Source organism: Natator depressus, chromosome 16 (assembly GCF_965152275.1).
Source record: "Natator depressus isolate rNatDep1 chromosome 16, rNatDep2.hap1, whole genome shotgun sequence".
NCBI classification, from domain to species: Eukaryota; Metazoa; Chordata; order Testudines; family Cheloniidae; genus Natator; species Natator depressus.
The window spans coordinates 22,675,468-22,695,820 of record NC_134249.1 but is presented as its reverse complement, the minus strand read 5'-3'; the positions used below and the strand labels follow the sequence as shown (position 1 = coordinate 22,695,820).

The following is a 20,353-nucleotide window of genomic DNA, read 5'->3' as shown; positions in this document are numbered from 1 at the left end:
TGGTGGGCAGCAGCAGGAGCCCATGACCAACCCCCACAATGCCTTTCTCTCCCCACAGGTTTCCTCTAAGCATGACAGTAGATGAGGTGTGCACAGCCAGCCCTGGAATAGGTGAGAGTCGTTGGAATGTCAGGCCGGGTTCGATCGTGCTGCAATTAGTGGAAGTGCTTCTGAACTCTCATGTCTGCTCCACATAAAGATGGATCTAAGAGCACGGGCATTGTTCCTCACAGTCACCTTTATGTAGGTACGAGGGGAGCTCTTCTGTTGGTGCAGCCCAGCAGCCTTGGCGACGGGTTAAAAAAAAAACCCCAAACCAAAAAACTATTTGATAAATGTCAAAAGAAATAAAGTAATCAGCTGAAAGCAATTTGCTGAGCCGTGTAACCGCCTTGGGCTTACCATTTTCCTATATTCATTTATCATGATAGACGCTTTCGGCCAAAATACACAAAGCAGAGAAATTGTTGACATGTGGGGCCCAAGTATAGAAAATCTTTCATTCCCGCCCCCGCCCCCTGCTCTGTGGACAAAATAACTTTCTTTTTTTTTTTTTTTTGGTTGTTTATTTAAAGACTACAGAGAACTCGGCGCTGCTCAGAACCAAACGGCCTTTGGAGCAGGGTTACTCCATAATTCATCATTTCCTCTGTTTATGAAGATAAACTGTGTTCTTGGGACGTACCTGCCGATAATGAGGGGCAGGAAGCTGCTACAAAGCATCCAGCACTTAGAGCAAGTTCTGCTCCCCCCGTGCCTCAAACCGTGCACATGATTCCCACTGGAAACTGAGACCCTGCACTCAGGGAGGGGGCCGGAATGTGGCTTTCAGGAGGCGTCTAGCACGGTGCTTTCGAGTTCTCGTTAGGTGAGCTTAGTGCTGGCCAAAGCTGCTGGACTGACAGCTTGGGCGTTTCAAATCTTCTCTGTATCCATGAAACTGGTACAGCCTGTGGAACAGAAATACCATCCTCCCTGCCCCTCCCCTCCCAGCGTGCCTCTCTCTACCCCTTAACGGGTACAGAGTCATCCAGTCACCTTGGCCTCTCTGCTAAGGGTGCCAACAGACGTGAGGCTCACTGCACTGTTCCCCACAACCTGCCCCTGATGTGCACACTGGTCCATTGTGGACTGGCCTGAGCCCATCAACGTGCGTCACACAAGCCATTGAGCTTTGTGGTTTTGCTAGACGTAACTGCAGCCTCATTCAGCCACTAAGAGATTTGGGCTGCTCTGCCAGGTGTGTGCAACCCGTCCGACACATCGGGCTGGGAGCCTTTGCGTAAACAGGGGCCAGGCCACAGGCGAGCGAAACGTAAACTCTCCTGCAAAGGGAAGGGAATGGAGAGACAGGGAACTGCCTGGTCTGGATTTTAACGTCTCCTTTTGATTTTATTTTAGCTGAAAACAAATGACCTGGTTCACAGCAGGGCAATGAACATGTGGGTTTCCCTTAATCACTTCCCTTTCTTCCCCCAGCATTATGGTTAGGGGCAGCTGGAACCCAAAGGAGCCTGGGAAGGCTCCAGGCAGAGCCTTCAGAATTGTGAGGTACACGGGGCCTTCTCTGAAAGGAGGATCCTGCGAGACCAACCTTCTGCTCAGTGTGGCTGGACTCTAGCTAGTGAAAGCCGTGGTTTTTGAGCACTCCTGTTCCGCTGGGACAAATCTATGCAGTGCCCTTGTCCAATGCATGAGTTTCAGCCAAGCCCCCTGGGGGAAACACCTGCAGAATGGCAGGCTTTAGGGCCGGGTGGCCCTGCTTGCTGCTATTGACTTTAAGGCCCTGTCTGTATCCAGTAGCAACACTGATACAGTTACACCAGAGCAATTGACCCTAGTGTAGACAGGCTCTAAGTGGGAATTTCATGGTAGGAAGTGTAAGAAAGAGATCTGCAAAGGGGACAAACATTCATTAATCTGACAACCCCACCCCTCAGTGCTTTAATGCCAGTGGCAGAGAGAAGCTGCTGCCATGGTGAAGGCTGACAACTAAGAGCTATTGCGCCCAGTATTCCTCAGTTCCTCTTAACCTTATTTTATCCAGATTCAGGTGTCATTGTTTGAATCAATGAAATACAGACTAGATTCCCCCACCCCCAACAATGATTATGGGCCAATCCCCTGAGTAATCACAGCATAACTCTATTCATGAGGTACGACCCAGTCCGTCCTGCCAGTCACACTAAGCTGCTATGACCAAGCATGGAGCATTTGGTCTGCGGTTCTCTGCAGGCCATAGTCACTGCTGACTGTGTCTGTCCAAGCTGCACTCAGCCGAGGAGCTCCTTGGTCTTCCCTGCCAGGAGCTTGTCCATCTCTGCTGCAGTGTCATCTGTCATTTGCTGGATCTGTAGCAACATAACATGGCCTTGAGTTAGATCCTTGTAAAGATGGGACACAGGCAATTCCTAACACAAAGCCCAAGCTCCAAAGCAAGCCAGCAGGCTAAATTCCGTTCTCGGTGTATATCCAGTCACTCCTCTGAAGTCAGTGGAATGTTCTTGTTCTTGGAGTAACTGAGACTAGAAGCCAACTGACTGTATGTGGAAGATCACAAATACATTTCACAAGCTGTCAAAACCCCGACAGATGCATCTTCCCACCAACACAATAACAGGTGCATGAGGAATGGTCTGAGCACACGTGTCTCGGAAACGGGATCTTCTGATTTCTAATCCTAGCTCTGACACTATTTCCTGCTGCAGCCTTGGGCAAGTCACTTCTCTGTGCCTCCATTTCCCCAGCTGTAAAGTGACAGCACCTCTTCACAGCACAGGTGTGTTGTAATTAAAGTTTGGTAAAGGGCACAGAAATGGAACTCACCACGGGAGTGCTCAGTGGTATAGTAATGGCTGATTGGGTTTGAGCATTGCCACACAGTATGTCCAGTGACCTGTGTGACTCCTCCATCAGCATCCAGTTCTCCTTTAACCAGATCCCGTCAGTGGCTGACTCTCCTACACCCACACACACCCAACATTTAACCTACTTTCCGTACAATCCCTGCCGGTCTCTGAAAGGCTCCTGGTGAAAAGCTCTTGGCTGAGACTGACCAGTTGCTCTGCCAAGTCCTTATTTAATAGACCTAACGTGGTGGGACAGTCTGTCGGTGAAACTGGAGGCCACCAGATGTCAGAGCCAGAACGTAAAGGACTCATCTCCTTACTCGTCGTAGCCTTCCTGCTGTTGTAATGAATTGCACAGCAGCAGCCGCAGTCTGCTAATAGAAGCTTTTGCTTTTATTTGCAAATCAAGTACCAGACCGATTTACTCCCCTCTGTCACGGGGAACGCAGCACTATTCCAAAAGCCCAACCTGGTGCTCCAGGATCATGGTAATAAGAGCGGAGACAGGCCAAAATTTCAAAGGAACCTCCTAAATTGTGGTGGCCAGAGTTGTGCATGCACCTATTTGGGTGCAAAAGCCATGTGTAAGTGTGCGATGGGAATTTGCATGTGCAATACAGGTAGAGGTGATTGTTGGGCACATACCATCGCTATTTGTGTGCAAATTTAGGTTCTGCCTGCTCCAATCTTACAGGGCCTATGTAGAAGGGTCTAATATCAATTTGGTCCCCAGTTTTCTAGGATCCCAGGTACGTGGGAGGTGAGCTTGCCTCATGTTGAAAATCCCTGGCACAAGCAAAATCTGAGCTGAGACACTGACCCCACAAATACAAGAAGCCATCTGACTGCTCTGGAAGAGCTCCTCTTTTTGCTTGCACAAACTTTTATGCCAGGAAGTGTTTATCAAAGGTGTCCACAGCACCAGCTTTTGGGCACACTGACACATTCAGAAGATAATTCCTGTTTAACACCAAAACATCCCCATCACGGCAAGAGCTAATGCTACTATGGCTTTGTCCACCCCATGAGCTAGGGCTGGGATTCCACGTGCTCTCACTGGCTCTCACGGAACCAGTGCGAGTAGAGACAGCAGAGTAAATGTAATAGCTCAGCCATGCTTCCAGTACCACTGCCCGTGTTACCACGACTGCACTGCTGTTTATTCTCGCGCTAGCCCAAGCAGGAAAATCCCACCCCTAGCTCATAGTGTAGACGTAGCTAAAGTTAACTTCTACCAGCAGCGAGCGTGCAAAGGAGTGCTCTCTGCTATATTCCTAGTGTTTACTGCTAACAAATAATATCTTGCAGTTAGAGGCCTTTATTCAGCAGGGTACTTAGGCATGTGCCTAATCTTAAGCATGAGTAACTGACTTCAGTGAGACTGCCCATATGCTTAAAGTTAGGTATATCTTGCTGAATCTAGCCACAAAGCCATAGCATAGTGCAAGGTTACTAATGTTTGATTAGTGTTAATTTCATTGCAGTCAATGGAGCAATGTCGACTCCCACCAGCTGATGATCTGGCCCTATGTGCTTGCAAAGTCCATGTGCACTTACGGCATTGCATAAATGATGGTGATAAAACTGCCACTGAAGATTCAAGAGCAGGGCTGGACTCTGGCCACCCTGCTGGCCTGGGTATTTGGCACATGCTGCTACAATAGGCTTGTCAGGCTAATGAAGGTTTGTGGGAACCTTTACTACCCTCCCCCCCTTCAATTTGCACAGGTTCATGCCCCAAAGTTGACTCTAAGTTTCAGGTTTGAACAAACCCAAAATCGCTCTGCGGAAGGCAGAGGGAGCAGCAGTTATGACTTATTTAAAAAAAAAAAAACACAAAAAAGGGCCATGCCCACCCCAGCCCCTAACAAGGGTTTCCTGAAATCTGCGTTTTTGTTACCAAAGTCTAGCACAGCTGGATCTTCTCCCTGATGGCCCTGTCCCAAGGGAGTCAGTAAACACATGCAACGCACTGCTGCGGAGAAAAAATACCTGCTTTTCTACCAGCTTAATGGTGTCTTCAGACACTGTGCTCTTGGCCTTCTTCACTTGGTTCACAGCGTTACTCCGGACCTTTCGCAAAGAGTCCTTACCCTTGTTCGTAAGCTGTTTGGCGAGTTTAGCCAGGCTTTCACGGTGTTCTCTTGTTACCCTAATCAGGGAGAAGTAAAGGGCGTTAGGCGTAGCACGTAACTGATCTGTTCATTGTGATATTATGTGTGTGCAGGATAAACTGGCAAGCTGAGGAAGTACAATCCACTGATCCTGTCCACACTGGCCTCTTTCAAACAGTTCCTCCTGGGTCTGGGACCGACACCTTTCAAACTAAGTCATGTAAGTCTCAGGGCTGGAGTGGAAGGCAACGAGCATGGCAGTAGCTTAGGGATTTGGATCAGATCTTATTACGTTTATGGTTTTCTGTGCAGTGCCTGAAAACCATGCTGAAATGTTTAGGCTTTTCTTTTTTGTGCTGCCAAGGCATCTGCAAGAGTGAGGAGGGAATATCAACCTCAAAACTTGAGATGTTGAGCTGAAAAGTTTAATCCTGCTGTAAAGCTGTGAAGGGGCAGGAGGAAACCCCTTAACCTCTCCTTGCAACTGGAATAGTCTGAAAACTATATCTGGGAGTTATACAGCTTACAGGGTGAATCTCTTTATTCACCCATTTTCCAGTTCTTCACGAGCATGCGGGAACCAGACTGGTATTTCCACTGTGATCGTATTTAACACGCTGTTTGAGAAGAGACCAATATTGCAAAATTTTCTAAAATAATTATTTCAATTTATTTGTATCCAACTCTAGCAGACTGAGGTTTCAAACCAGACTTGTAATTCAGACACTCAGCTCCTCACAGTGGGTCAGGAGCTGCAGACAAACACAGGGAAAACTCCCATGATTCCCCGGTAGCTTCACTTTCTAGATCAGAAAGGAGAGGCATCTAGGATCCTGAGCATAAGAATGGGGCATTGGAGCTGCAGAGACACTGCCACCCTCAGAGGCCCTGGTCAAGTCATTTAATCTCTTGATACCTCACTCTCCCAGTGTGGAAAACGGGGCTCTGACAGCACCTATTGTGAGGATTAATTATTTAGCAAATGTTTTCAAAGTGCCTTGAAGATGAAAAGCCTGTTGCAAGTGCTACATATCATTAGCAAGAGAATGCCTGTCTGCTAGTGGGAGATATTGCAGAATAAACATTTCACAGAAGTATTTAGAAATTGACTGCAACAGGCTAGGTCACTGCAACATTAAAGACAAGGCTCTTCCTGCGTGGAAATCAGGAAATGGGGAGTTAGGGTTCCCATAGCAATGTTAGCTCTGCCTCTTTGCGGGTATTAATTACAAAGAGTCTTTCATTACCCGAGCAGTTTCTGAACCCTTTCCTAGCTCACTCATAGCCTGATAAGCCACATTCCCTTTGGTTTCTTCACTCCACAGCCAAGTTGCTCAAGGCAGATGTTTGCAGAGGCCCTGACCAATCAGAGGCTCATTCATTTATTTCCAGAGCTGATTATTAAATTATTATTAGGAATGAATTTAGTGTCTGTAAAAAGTGCAGCATTTGACAGACCCACAGACCGTAGTCCAGGACAGATCCAGTGCAGACAGTGGCAGTGCTAGCTTCACGACTGCACTGCTCTGTTAACGTGCTGCAGCTGTGGTCTGGAGGCAGGCAGTTTGCCTCCCTAGCCCTTTGTTTCCTCTGCTGAGCTGTGGCCACGGGAAGAGTGACTGTGCCCGTAAGTCTGGTGATGGAGATGCCTGGATGAAGGTGACCAGTTTATTTCATACAGGGCAAACATCTGTCATCTTAGACCTGAGCTTGCATTTGAGCCATTGACCTAGGAGTGAGAAACTATGGATCAGAACACCAATCCTTTCAGGGCTTCTCTTCTGAAAGTTATGAACCAGAAGTCTTGTGGCCTGTGAAAACAGCCACATACCAAAACAGCACAGTCTGTTCATAAGAACGGCCATACGGGTCTGATCAATGTCCATCTAGTCCAACATCCTGTCTTCCAACAGTGGCCAATGCCAGGTGCTTCAGAGGGAATGAACAGAACAGGGCAATTATCAAGTGATCCATCCTGGGTTGTTCAGTCCCAGCTTCTTGCAGTTGAAGGTTTAGGGACACCTAGAGTCTGCGGTTGCATCCCTGACCATCTTAGCTAATAGCCATTAATGGACCTCTTCTCCATGATTTTATCTAGTTATACTGTTCAGAAATAAGGATAAAAGAGGTCAGATTCCCAGACAGTGTTTCAGGGGAGCATCTCTGTCTGCTACTCTGGGCATTGGAAATTTCTACATGACTCTTTTCACTTACTTCCCTGCTAGGCAGAGGGTGTGTTGGTCTGTGGCTAGAGCTCCCCACATGCGGTAGATCCAGTTTGCGATTTGCTGCTCACCTCCCCACATGTGTAAATGTTTTGTGGATTGTGCTGAGGGTATCACTCAGCTGCTCAGGGCTGCTGAACCTTTAAGGAAATGTTTGTTTATGCAGTGCTGCCAGATTTCCTATGCTGCTTGGCACAGGGTCACACATCTCCTTGTCTGTCTTTATTAATGCCCATTTCTGTTTAACAATGTGTAGTGACATAGAGCTTTCCTTGTGGGTTTTACATTCCACTGAGATTATATATAGGTTCTGAGCTCCTACCACCAATAATGCTACAAAAACGTCTATTTCTTTCAGGCAGCCGCTGCTCCTGCTAAGGAATTCATCAATGCGAGGCTGCTGGTTTCAAAGGCCATCCATCCCCTTGAACGTGGCGATTCTGGCACCAGATCTGCTAACCTCACAGGTGATCTGGGCACATTTCGTTTTGGATGTAGGAACTGTTGTCCCTATCTCCTCTTTAAAGGGAAGTGCTGTAGGAGAAGCCTGAGATGTCTAATCAGAAGTGACGAAAAGGGGCAAGGTGCTTGCCCCTTCTCCGCCTCCCTATCACACCAGCCCATAGAACTGGCTCTGTGCTGGGGTGTGGACACTCCCCACCCTTGGAACTCCAGGAGGCTCCTACTGGGGTGGTGCCGCTTCACATCACCCCCAACATAGAGCTGCGAGCAGATAACCAGGGCCGAACCCTCGCTATTTAAACCCAATATTTTTAGAAGTGTGCAGGGCTCAGATTGCTAGTGATGTCTCCTCTTTGTTTCTTTCAGTCAGTAGCCAGTTATCCAAACATGGCCACATTTCGATGCTCTCTTATGAGCATGAGGCACATGCACAAACACAGAGGGAAAACAATGCGGGCCACTTCTGGTCTCTGTTGAAAGACGTTTACATTGGTAAGAATGGTTTTGTATCATAAATGATAGGAATTTCCTGTGAGCGAGAGGGATCAGATAGAGGTACATAGGCGCAACTGGATACTCTGCTTGTATGATTTGAGATACATGTTGAAAGTTAATGTGCAAGATGAATTACCCAGTACTAGGTGAGAATGACATATTTTTGTTATGATGAAAGAATTGGAGTGCAAGGTTCCAAAACACTTTGTTTTTTCAAATGACATTTCATGAGCCTGTTTGCCCCATACTGGGGACTGTGGGTACTTCTTAAAGAAAAGAATTAAAGCAGAGTCACTGAACTTTCAAATGACTCACTGGACTTTCAGTCAAGTGTGTGTAAAAATATTACTAATTTATAAATAACATCCAGTCTCTCACAATAGGTCTAAAAAGAGATGGCTCTAGCCAGGAGGCAATACCACAAAGGGCACAATGTCCGGTCAGATTTGGCTGAGAAATCAAACTGATAGAAATTTTCTCAAGTTTTATTTTTTAAACTGGAACAGAAACTTTTTTTAATACAAATAAACATTGCCCATGCAGTGTTTGCGACACAAACACTGAAGCAGGTTTGTGCCGGAGGCCCTAAAAGGGAAATTGACATGAAAGTGAAAGTAGACAAAAATAAAGTTGACTAGTCTCTATTTATTGTCTAAGCTGAGGGAAATGCAAAAACAAAACAAATAGAATAGATAGAGAAAAGTAAATTAGATTGTGAAATTTTTCCGTTATAATAATCGCAGGCTGTGATCATGCAACTGGATCGATGTGGATGCAAATTTGACCACATGTATCTGGTTGCTGGATCAGGACAGAAATTACCTCTGTTATCAACACCACTTGACATTTCAGAGTACAATAGTTGGATTTTTTTTAAAAATGATTTGTAGTCAAATAACGTCACTTTAAAGGGACACTGTCAATCATGATCAATCACATTTCTGTGTGGAAAGTATTGGATTTACTGGAAGTACAAACAACACCTAAAATAACACTTTCTGAAGAAAGATAAAAGGAAAACATCTCGGGTTTTTTACTATGCACATTTGACATCACTTTTGCATAGTCAATTTCACTGTTTCTCTTACTAGTCTGTGAGTTTTTCCTTTGTAAATATCAGGAAGCAGACAAAAAATTATAAAAACTTAAAGAATTTAAAAAAATCCAGGGCATACTATTTAAAAAGGTGCCTTTATCAAAAACTGGATATTTTTTATAAGTAATTGTTTTGAAACTAATCAAATTAACACTGTCCCTTTTTAAAGGCTAGTTGAACCTGTTAATATTTAGTCTTGTCACAAGAGAACAGGTGGGAAGCGGTGTTGAATCTGAACTAATGTGGCAACCTGCTGGTCATCTGTCCTCAGTCAGAACTGAGAGAGAGAGAGAGAGAGAGAGAGACTATGTTCTGTTAAACTGGGACTCCCTGACCTGCCAAACACCCAGGAAAAATGAAACTAAGAATGACAGCAGTGATACCCCAGAGGGGACAATGAAATAAGCAGGACAGATTTCCTAGTGCTGACCGTATGGGTAGACAGGCAACATGACTGGAACTCAGCCTCATCTGCAGCACCACAAAAGAAAGTGACAGAACATACACACTTGTTTGACAACACTTTTTTGTTTTTAAAGGATTTACTGATTTCTGGATTTCTTCTCCCCTGTAATTCATATTCAAGGGTGACCTGAGTGCCCATTAACAATACTGTGTGGCAACCCAAGATCCTAGGCAATTATGAAGATAATAGTGCCCTCCTCTTCCGTCTTGCCACTCCTTAGGAAACAGGGAAGGGGAGAAAGCATATGAAAGAAAGAAAACCAGCAAATGGAATGAAAATTCCACTCAGCTTCCCTCAAAGCAACAGACAACAGCAATTAGAGACTTCTCTGATTGAAATACTTGAAATGTAATGTAATTTCTTTAAGCAGATCTGTAATACAAGCAAACTTTAATTTGTCTATTCTTATCCAAAGTCACCTACTTGGAAATATACATAATATATGGTAAGACTCTATCAGGGGCCCTTATGCAAGTTGTTCCAGACCATTCTCAGAGACGCGGGTCCTAATTCACTGGGCTTGGAATGCCAATTGTCTGTATTTTTGCAACGTTTATGTCTATCTTAGGTACCTATCTGGCCCTCATTCCATAGGACAGTAGTGTCTCACAATCTTTAATTTATAATCCTCACTGCACTCTTGTAAGGCAGGACATGGCTGTTATCCCCATTGTACAGATGAGGACACAGAGAGGCTAAAGGACTTGCCCAAGGTCCCAGGAAATTTGTGGTGGAGCAGAAATTTGAACCCAGGTCTCCCAAGTACTAGGTTAGTGTCCTAACCATGTGTCTAGATCTGTGGATAAGCATTTATGGAAGTCAGAATGAATAAAAATAAAGCCATGCTCTGATTGGCCTGTTGGGTTTTTTTTGTGGTGTAATCTGCATAATTAAATCCCCAATAAAACAGAGATACATCACAAATCTTCAGAGCATCCTGATGGGCTGAGGCTGTAACATACACTGATGTCCGCCCCTCCCAGCATCAGCTCTTCTGTGACTGTGGACTTCAGTGGGAGATGGATCAGACCCTAACTCATCCCAGGTACACAATAGATATCTGCCCATAACTATGACAGATGTTTTGCCAGAAGCTGGGAAAGGGCGACAGGGGATGGATCACTTGATGATTACCTGTTCTGTTCATTCCCTCTGGGGCACCTGGCATTGGCCAGTGTCAGCAGACAGGATGCTGGGCTAGGTGGACCTTTGATCTGACCGAGTATGGCTGTTCTTATGTTCTGCACTCCAGTACATTGGTTTGTATCCAGAAGTGAATGGACTTACACTGGATTCATACTGCTATAAATACAGAAACTGTTTCAGGCACCACTGTAATGCAGCTGCCTCTGGGGTAGAACTTGACAGCTGTTTTAACAGTTGTACAGCAATCCTGCATAGCAGTTAAATGGAAATAGTGAAAGAAGCAGAAAATTACAAGTTCCCTGCTTGGCCATCACTCCCTCCTGCCACTCCTTTGGCGGCTGGATGACGGTTCATCTCCATGTTACTGATTCATCATTGCATCAATGTGGTTATATGCTGGCGTAACTCCAGCTATTTACAGAAAGGCAGTGGTGAATCAGGCCTTGAACTGGGTACTCAATTCAGCTCTCTTAGGAGAGTTTGACTTTAAGGTGCCTGGCCACTGCCTCTGATGCCTTGTTAAATGCAGCAGCCACCCACTGCCCAACTCCCTTCTGCGCAGGGGGGAAACTGGAAAACAGCGAGGCAGAGCCCCATGTATCAAAAGAATGGATACTGCAATGCTGGAGAATTTGCGGGAACCGCTGGCTTGACACTTGGAAGAGGTTCCATCAGATATTTCTTAAAGGCTTGGGTTTTTTTAAACTCCAGATGTAGCAATATGCAAAGCGACTGTGTCAAGACCTTACAGTAACCATGCATTCTTATCCTCCGGAGAATATGCACCAGGATCACAAATGAAATCCACTGCAGCCCATTACATCATCTCACATAACCATGAATTTAGACAGACAGTCATTATAATTACTTACTTAGGAACTGGCACCCGAATTATTATCCCATCTACTTCCGGGTTCAGGTTCATTCCACTCTCCCTTATAGCCTTGATAGCTGCAGCTGTACTCTGTAAACCAGATCAAAAGGTAAAAGGAATTAGTAAATAATTATTACCAGATGCCAGAACTCTGTCGATAGCTGGCAATCCATCTCACCAGAACATGGAAACATTTAGTTCTGTTACCAGTACGATCAGGAAGTTACATTGGTGCAGAGTGCTTTGATCAAATGGAATTGCAAACTACGTCCATTCTTGGTACCAGAGTATTAGGGAGCGGGGAGGGGGAAAAAGCAACAACAAAAGAAAACAGTTTTGCTTCTTTGAAACTATTTGAATGCTTTGAGGCAATGCAGATCAAAACCACAATAAATCCCCATAGGAGAGCCTGGACTGGGGAAAAGGGAGATGAAAGATTCTCTGCCTTTAAAAATTCTAGTTGAAAGTTTTACACTAGAAATTGCATAGTGCCAATTTAGAAAAGTTACTAATTAACTCATGCGGCACTACAATCAAGCTGGGTTAAATCCAGACACTAGTTTGTGGCTGAGGAATGCAACCAGTGCTTTTCCAACCAGGCTCAGTTGTATTTATTTAAGTGTCTCATAATTTATTATTTACTTATTATAACTCTTTACCCGGTGGCTGCTGCATGCCAGCATCATGTGGCAATGCCAGCAATCCAGTACTGCGTTGAAGGCAAGGTACCTGTACACAGGACAGCGCTGGAAAGTCACTTGGCCCAACACAACAGGTATGCTTGGTAAACAGTGAAGTGATCCAAACCTATCCAACAGCTTCCATGTCACATATTATTGGAGTAAAGATAAACAGGGTTACAATGTTACCTAAAAGAACCGGGCTGATGGGGATGAATCCAGTCGTCTTCAACGGTTCAACACCAGAGATGAATTTGGTACACAGGGCTTGACAATCTATTTAGACCCTGATTCAGCAGAGTACTTAAGCATTTAAGTGCTATGGATTCACTGACCTGTTTGCGTTGTTTTACAGCATCTATTTGGTACTTGTATGGTCTCAAATGCAAAATAAAGTCAAGTCAAAAGAGCACGAGAGAAAAACACTGAGAATGGACCCAAGCATTCAGGTGCTTGAAGCTAAGCATGTGCTTAAATGCTCTGCTGAATCAGGGCTTTAGACACGATATCTAATAGCCATCTCCCATATTAAAATTCACCTGTAAGAGAACTTCTTGAGGGACCCACTATAATGTTAGAGGGAGCTGCCCTGCTTCATCAGAGCACAGATCCCTTTCTACACAAGTTAGTCTCAAATGCATACATCTTTTGCTTCATTTTATCTCTGTATGATCCATGAAAGACAAACCTGCCTCTTTAACAAAAATTATCCCTTCCAAATGCAAGGTTTGGTTGCAATCCTCTCTATCCCATGAGATGTGGTGTGGCATCTTGGAAAGCACGTAATCAGTTCTTGTTTAGTACAGCATTTGGAGATCTGATGTTATAGGAGAAGGATGCAAAGAGTGTGCATCATATTCAGAAACAGCAAGCATTAACTGTCCCATTTGAAAGCAACCTCGATCAATCCCAAACTGGACTTTTGTTGGGTTCCATTGTTGAGTGATTTATGATCAAATAGTCAAATACTGAGGTCATGTTATAGCTAAAATGTCATTTTATCAGACACTCTGGTAGCAAATTTCCATCATGCCCTGTCCATTTATTTCATTCCTTAACATGGGCAATAACAGAAGAAAACTAGCCTTGAGTTTTTTTCCAACGGTATTAAGTTTCCTTAAAGTAGTGCTGCTGTTTCTGCTCCTCTTTTTGTACCATTAACTTTAGCTGCAGACTACTACAATAGATGGATAGTTACAGCATGCACCATTTATCTGCCAAGGCACTCCCTGGCACTGTGTTGCATTTGCATGCAAACGAGCATTGTGTCAATATGGTGTAAAACACAATCGCGAGCATTTAAGTGGACTGAAAAGTTAAGAAATGCTAAAGACATTGAGAACAGAGAAAACCTCTAGTGGATTATCTCAGCATTTTAAAGCCATAAACATGTGATATTATAAACCAGTGTCTGGGCTATGGGAAGGAAACGCTCAGTTAAAGCAATATTGTTTAACATATACATTGGCTGAGACAGAGGAAGGGGAAAAATACTACAACATTACCCCCACCCTGTTCCAGCAAATGAACTGTTCCTGTTAGAAAAACAAAAAACTCACAAAACATCTAATTGTTTTTTCTAAACCTTGCACATGACTAAGGCAAACAGGGTTTGGCCCAGGGGGTCCATTTCCACTGTGCTTTTCTCTTACATGCTCTTTTGACATAATGTTACTGGGGGAAGCGATAGCTCAGTGGTTTTAGCACTGGCCTGATAAAACCGAGGGATGTGAGTTCAATCCTTGAGAGGGCCATTTAGGGATCCAGGCCAAAAATTGGGAATTGGTCCTGCTTTGAGCAGGGGGTTGGACTAGATGACCTCCTGAGGTCCCTTCCAACCCTGATATTCTGTGAATGTTTATTCTTTGTTTGATACAATGCAAGGGCCAGACAGATGCTGTAAACAACACATCCAGGTCAATACGTGCATGAAGTTATCTAGGCATTAACCTATCCTCATACATCCAAGCAGTAGCCCCAGGTTATTTCCATCAAAGAGATTACATAACTACCTCAGCTAGAGAAGTGTAGAGCTGGTGGTCAAGGGTTAAGTGACAGGTTTCAGAGTAGCAGCTGTGTTAGTCTGTATTCACAAAAAGAAAAGGAGGACTTGTGGCACCTTAGAGACTAACAAATTTATTTGAACATAAGCTTTTGTGAGCTACAGCTCACTTCATCAGAAGTGGTACCTGGTTTGGGGAATAACTAGATTTGGGGTGATGATACAGAGAACCATATTCCATTTCTAGGCATTTGGTTCAAAGCCATTCTCACTTCCTCACTGTGGATGGGTTGAGTCCCACAATGACTTATTCAAACCTTCTCACCTGTAAACTTTGGAGGTTCAGCTCTAGTGGAACCTAGATCTGAACAGCTCACAGGATTGGGCCTGTAACGACCTCCTTGGAGATTTTGCTGGCTTAATTAATTGGGAGAAGCCTTTGAAAAATAAAGATAAATAAATGTTGGCTAACCTCCAGTTCTAGAGCTGGGGCAATGCCTGACCCTGTGCCCACTAATACTAACTAGGATCTATAGAGCCCAATGGGACACTTTACAGTCACTTTTCTGAGCAAAAGCCCTCTCTGTGGGACTGATAATGGTGGAAATTAAATGCCCAACTTTGCTCCACTATGGGAGTGGCACAATCTATTCAGAAGTGGATACGCTATTTTTGCCACAAACTTTCAGAGGCTGCCATCGACACAAGTGAAAGACAAATAACTTTCATAGGAGTTTCAGTCCTCTACCACCAAGTAATGGTTTCATGATATAGACTAGTCTTCATCAGGAGGTGGGCTGGCATAAATAGCAGGACAGATCTAGCATTCTTACTGTATGCATAATTCCTGATGAGTCAATGGGAGGTCATGTGTGTGCAAAGAGTGCTGTATGCGACACAGATACTGGAGAGGGAAACACCTTTTAGGCCACGGCAAAGCAAAATTCTGCCAAAGCAGAATTTTCCTCTATATTATCTCTAGCTTTATTCAGGCCAGTTTTAAATGACTCAAGTGATAGGAAATTATTCCACAAGGCTAAAAGAGCTCTCTCAGGACTTTCCCCACGATACTGTGCCAAATTCAATCTTGATATAGTGGGTGCATCATGTAGCAATGGCGATATTCCAGCGCTGCTTCGAAGGTGAGGTACCAAAACACAGGAAAGTGAACACGTACATTCAGTAGTGAAACATTTCGTTCTGTGACTGTGAGATCAGGAAGTGATGCTGATCCAGAATGAAGTCAATAAGAATTGTGCTAATTCTAGTGGGGTGGAATGTGCCCCATTCAGTCTAAATTTCCTTTGCTCAGTTTCATCCCATTATTCCTACAGTAATTATACTCCTTTTGGTTTTGAAAGGAGATAAAACGCTTGTGCCTCTGAACTGCTCAGTCCCCTTTTCCTTCCATTTGGATTTTCATATCCCTTCAATCATGTCCACGTACCTCTGGAAAACTAGCCATATTTACTAGAATGAGCTGAGGAGATTTCAGCGAGATTTGTCCAAGCTGGTTTAATGGAAACTTTCCATCGTTTGTTGTCACAGTTATATGATCAAGAGTGCCTGAAAAATAAACCAAAATAACAATGGCATGTCAATATTACACAGCACTTTTATGTTTAAAAAAACTGAACGGCATTGCAATTGCAATATTCATTCATACTCCTACTTCTTCATATTGTGCATACAGACATTAGAAGAAAAGACAATATATTTTTAAAATAGGTCTGTTCTTCCCTTGCAGAACAAGCAGTCCTGTTTGTATTTATACATCCCCCTATGGTTTTTGCAATTCAAACTTCACAGGATTATGCTAGTGCATGAAAACCAGAAAGTGAAACTGACTAATAAACTGACCGAATAAAAATGGTAAACGAAGAACATAAATAGTAAGGTGGAAATTAAGTATTTAAAATTCTTGCAGTATAAATGATCTAACCTCTTATAACACAAGTACAGGAGATTTATATGATTTTTAAGCTGGCGGTGTTCCTCTGTGCCCCCAGATTCTTTCCTAAGTCCCCATAGGAGGTGCAGTTCACTGTCTAATTTAAAGTATTTTATTTCACTCTAAGATCCCCTTAATCTGCTTTGTAGTTTCTGCTGCAAAATGTTAACAGGCCAGAAAGCACAGGGGAGATGGGGCACTTTATCAGTATGATTTGAAAAAAAAAATAACTGAGGTTAAAATAAATCGTTAAGCAATTGAGCTGCCCATTCTAACTCCATTAGAGACTGAGTTGGGGTGGTGAATGATCCATATTTGGCCATTGTTTAAGTTTTCTCCCTGAAACTGGATACGCATTACAAATGTGTGTATTCAGTGTGCTAGAGTAACTGTAGCTTGGCCAAATATATTCACGTTTCTTTATGAACACAAAATTCACTGAACAGGGTTTGTAAAGGTCACTAACCACAAATATGCATTGTAGAAGAAGTCTGCATATGCCAGACACCAGCCTGATGGCAATTTCCAAAAGGCTAATTTAATGGCAATTGGATTTTTCCTGCCCTACTGCACCATTAGCTGACAACTTGCTTCTTCATCACATCTGCAAACAGTTCAGTTAGACATTTTTGACATCTCCCACTTACAAAAGCCATTTTCAGGAAGTTATTAACAAAAATGGATTCTTCCTGGTCAAGCTCAGGGTGAAGAAAGTCTTTAGTTGGGGATCTCAAGGTTGCAGTAATTGGGTACCCAGTGAGTAACTCAATAAAAAGAAAATCAATTTACAGAAAATGAAAGACACAGATCTGGGCTGGAAAGGCTCAGCGGATTCATTTATAGACAGTAGAGAATTATACAAGCAAGTTACTGACCTGGTGAGGTTCTTAAATTGAGATTTTTCCCGAATTCTTCCTTGAGGGCTTCCATCACTGCCTTCATTTCGCCATTTACCTCCCCGAGACTGATAATATCTTCAACTAAGGCAGCATTGATATTCACTCTGGCTTGGGTCTGCCCTTTACTTTTAGCTGAAAATTGCACACACAATTAATTTCTGTACCACTGACAACACCATGGTCTCTTACTGAGCTATCACATTAGAAAACAAAAAGGAGCCATTGCAACTACTTTCAGATTAGTAACTGGAGGTTAGCATAAATTGAAGTATATATTTTTAAGATGGTAAATGATAAGCCTGTGATCCAAAATGTATTTGCACATCATGCGCTGTGTGTTTTGCAACACTAATTCCAATGTGGAACGTGAAGATTGCTAATTAATGACCTGATCCTGCAAAGATCTCTACAGGTGTGGACTCTTGCGAGATTCCTTTCCAGATCAGGGATTAATGGCCTTACTCATGCAAATAGTCACCTTGATGGCAATAAGAGTGCTAAGTGAGCATTTTAAAATTAAATTTCAGCTGCGCAAGGACTAAAAATATTAGAGCGTTTTGAAGAAAATAAAATGTTCTGGTCACCAAAATAAAGGTATTTCCCAGAGAAAAAAAGGTGGAAGGGGAATGTTCATTAAGGTGTAAGTGACATCAGGATGGAAATCCTACTTTCAGCAAAGTATGGATACATAATTAGAAGTGGCAAATTCTAGTAAAGAGGCTTCTTTCTTTACCTTTGGCTTTCTTGGTAGCTAGATGTCTGGTGAGCATTGTCTGGTGGACCACACACTGCCTGCAGCCAGTCAGCATCAGGGCTGTATGCCTCAAAGGTACTTGCAGGGGTGGCCTTACTAGTCTTGAGAGAGAATTATGAAACAGGGGAGGCAGCTGACGGAGACACCTTAATGCCATGGCCATGGCATACAACTACTCTTTCATTCACCTGGAAAAGGGAAAAATGGGAGATACAAGAACAGTCTTCTACAATCATCGTGTAAAAATGGTTTCAAGTTTAATATCAAACTGTCAGTCCATGATAATGATCAGAGGACAACAGGCCTGCTTCTGGTCCTAATGAATCAATGCAGTTTTGCTGCTGATTTCAATGGCAGGACGACTGGATCCAATATACTCATATAGCATTAATATTGACATCTGCCAAGGAGGTGTGGAGGCTGCGTTAAGATGGAAACTTGAAACACAGGTATGACCACATTTTTGACAAGATGCTCTTAAATATGTCAGTCGCATTCAGATTTAAACACAAAATTCGGTGGCACAAAATTTGAGACTCTAGAATCCGTCAATCCCCTTCCTGTTTTTAAAATAATGATGACTATATATTATTTGTATGGCAGTAGCACTTAGGCCAGGACCCTATTGTGCTAGGCACTGTACAAACAGAAGAAGACCCCGGGGAAGGTACGTCCATCAATGGCTATTAGCCATGTTGGTCAGGGATGCAAACCCACGCTCAGGGCAACACTAAACCTCTGACTGACAGAAGCTGGGAGTGGATCATTCTATAATTGCCCTGTTCTGTACACTTCCCCCTGAAGCTCTGGCACTGGCCACTGTCAGAGACAGGATACTGGGCTACCATTGGTCCGACCCACTATGGCTGTTTTTATGTTTCTTTTGTCTGTTTTGTCCAACTTCTGCTTCCTCTGTGACACTTGGATTCTAAGTTCTCTGGGAGCAGGACTATTTTCTCTGTTACTTGTTGTCTTTTCTTTACCACACACAATACAACAGGGACCGTTTGTCTGAGCTTCCAAAATGCTCCCACAAAACAAGTAAATAACAATAATAATACGCTACTGCCAACCCCAACCGTTTGAACATTATGAGATTGACTTAAAAATATGATTTTTTAATAAATAATAAATGTGGGGTTCTTTTATTTTGCCTTCTGGCTTTTGAACCTCTAGGGTACAGATAGGTCACATGTTCAAGCATTTTTCTGCAACCAGGTCAGCCACGAACCTTTGTAAAAAAATTAAATGACAGTTGGGATTCTCCTGTATTCACACGAATCCAGAAGCTGAGACTTACATAAAAATAACACCTAGTGCGAGACCGAACAATTGTGAGAATTGGCAACAACTGAAGACGGAAAGACAGAGTAGAATGTGGTGGCAGGTTAGTAGCCACACAGCAATGCTGCTCTGCGGTTTAGGACAGGAAGTGAGGAATACCACACCCAGCTAAAAACAGCAATAGGAAATTAGGCAGGCAGAAGATACTTTCCTGTTTTGGGCTCTGGGGAGGAGTTCACACAGTGATATCAATGCCTGGGGATCTTTACCAGCCACAAGATGCCAGGGGCTGGGTTTTACAGATCACCCCAGGCACCTCATGCTTAACAGACTCCCCCACCTCCCTGACCCTTACACACCCCTTATGAAGCCCTATGTCAGAAACCTAGGCCAAGAGGGCACCTGGCCTCAGGAGCACCTCCCCTGCCCACCACTTAACCCTGCCCCACCCCCTGCTCTCCAAGCCCTGCCCCCGGTACAAGCCCCGCCCCTTCGCCCACCCCCTGCTCCAGGCGTTCTGCCCCATGGTGCATAGCCCCAACCACTACCAGCCCTGCCCCATAATGCAAGCCCCGCCCCTTAGCCCTAGAACCACCCCCTACTCCAGAGCTCTCCCCCATGGTGAATAGCCCCACCCACTGTTCCTCAGCCCCGCCCCATAGTGTGTAGCCCCGCCCCTGTTCTCCAGCCCCGCCCCATAGTGTGTAGCCCCGCCCCTGTTCTCCAGCCCCGCCCCATAGTGTGTAGCCCCGCCCCCATGGAACACAGCTCCACCGAGCCCCGCCCCCAGGTGCCCTGCGCTCATGCTGCCTGCACAGTCCCGCCCCCACCCTCAGGCCGCCCCCATGCTCGCTCAGCCCCGCCCCGGACCTTAAGCCCCGCCCACTGCTCTGGTTGCCGTTGCTCGGTCTCCCGGTCCCCGCCGCGCGGCCCCGCGCTCCCACTCGCCGCTCAGCCGCGCGCCGCGCCAACGTCACCCACCTGCGACACGTCCTTACGTCAGACGTTGGCGTGGCGTGCCCCTCCTCTCAGGGAGGGGGCGGGGCCTAGGGTCAG

The 20,353-nt window shown here is 44.5% G+C and overlaps 1 protein-coding gene across 2 annotated transcripts; it reads right to left on the bottom strand.

Annotated features, from left to right (window-relative positions):
• Positions 1-537: 537 nt before the first annotated feature.
• On the bottom strand, positions 538-20,309 carry MRRF (mitochondrial ribosome recycling factor). 2 transcript variants are annotated; one of them, XM_074973494.1, is made up of 7 exons: positions 20,279-20,309; positions 17,993-18,201; positions 17,236-17,391; positions 15,857-15,975; positions 11,726-11,817; positions 4,842-5,001; positions 538-2,351 (listed from the first exon to the last, which is right to left on the bottom strand). In XM_074973494.1, exons 2-7 carry the CDS (start codon positions 18,174-18,176, stop codon positions 2,274-2,276), a joined length of 789 nt encoding a protein of 262 aa, XP_074829595.1. In that variant the 5' UTR covers positions 18,177-18,201; positions 20,279-20,309; the 3' UTR covers positions 538-2,273. The 2 variants fall into 2 exon arrangements, with proteins under 2 accessions (XP_074829595.1, XP_074829594.1); XM_074973493.1 differs by having other exon boundaries at positions 20,168-20,285.
• Between the last annotated feature and the right edge of the window lie 44 nt (positions 20,310-20,353).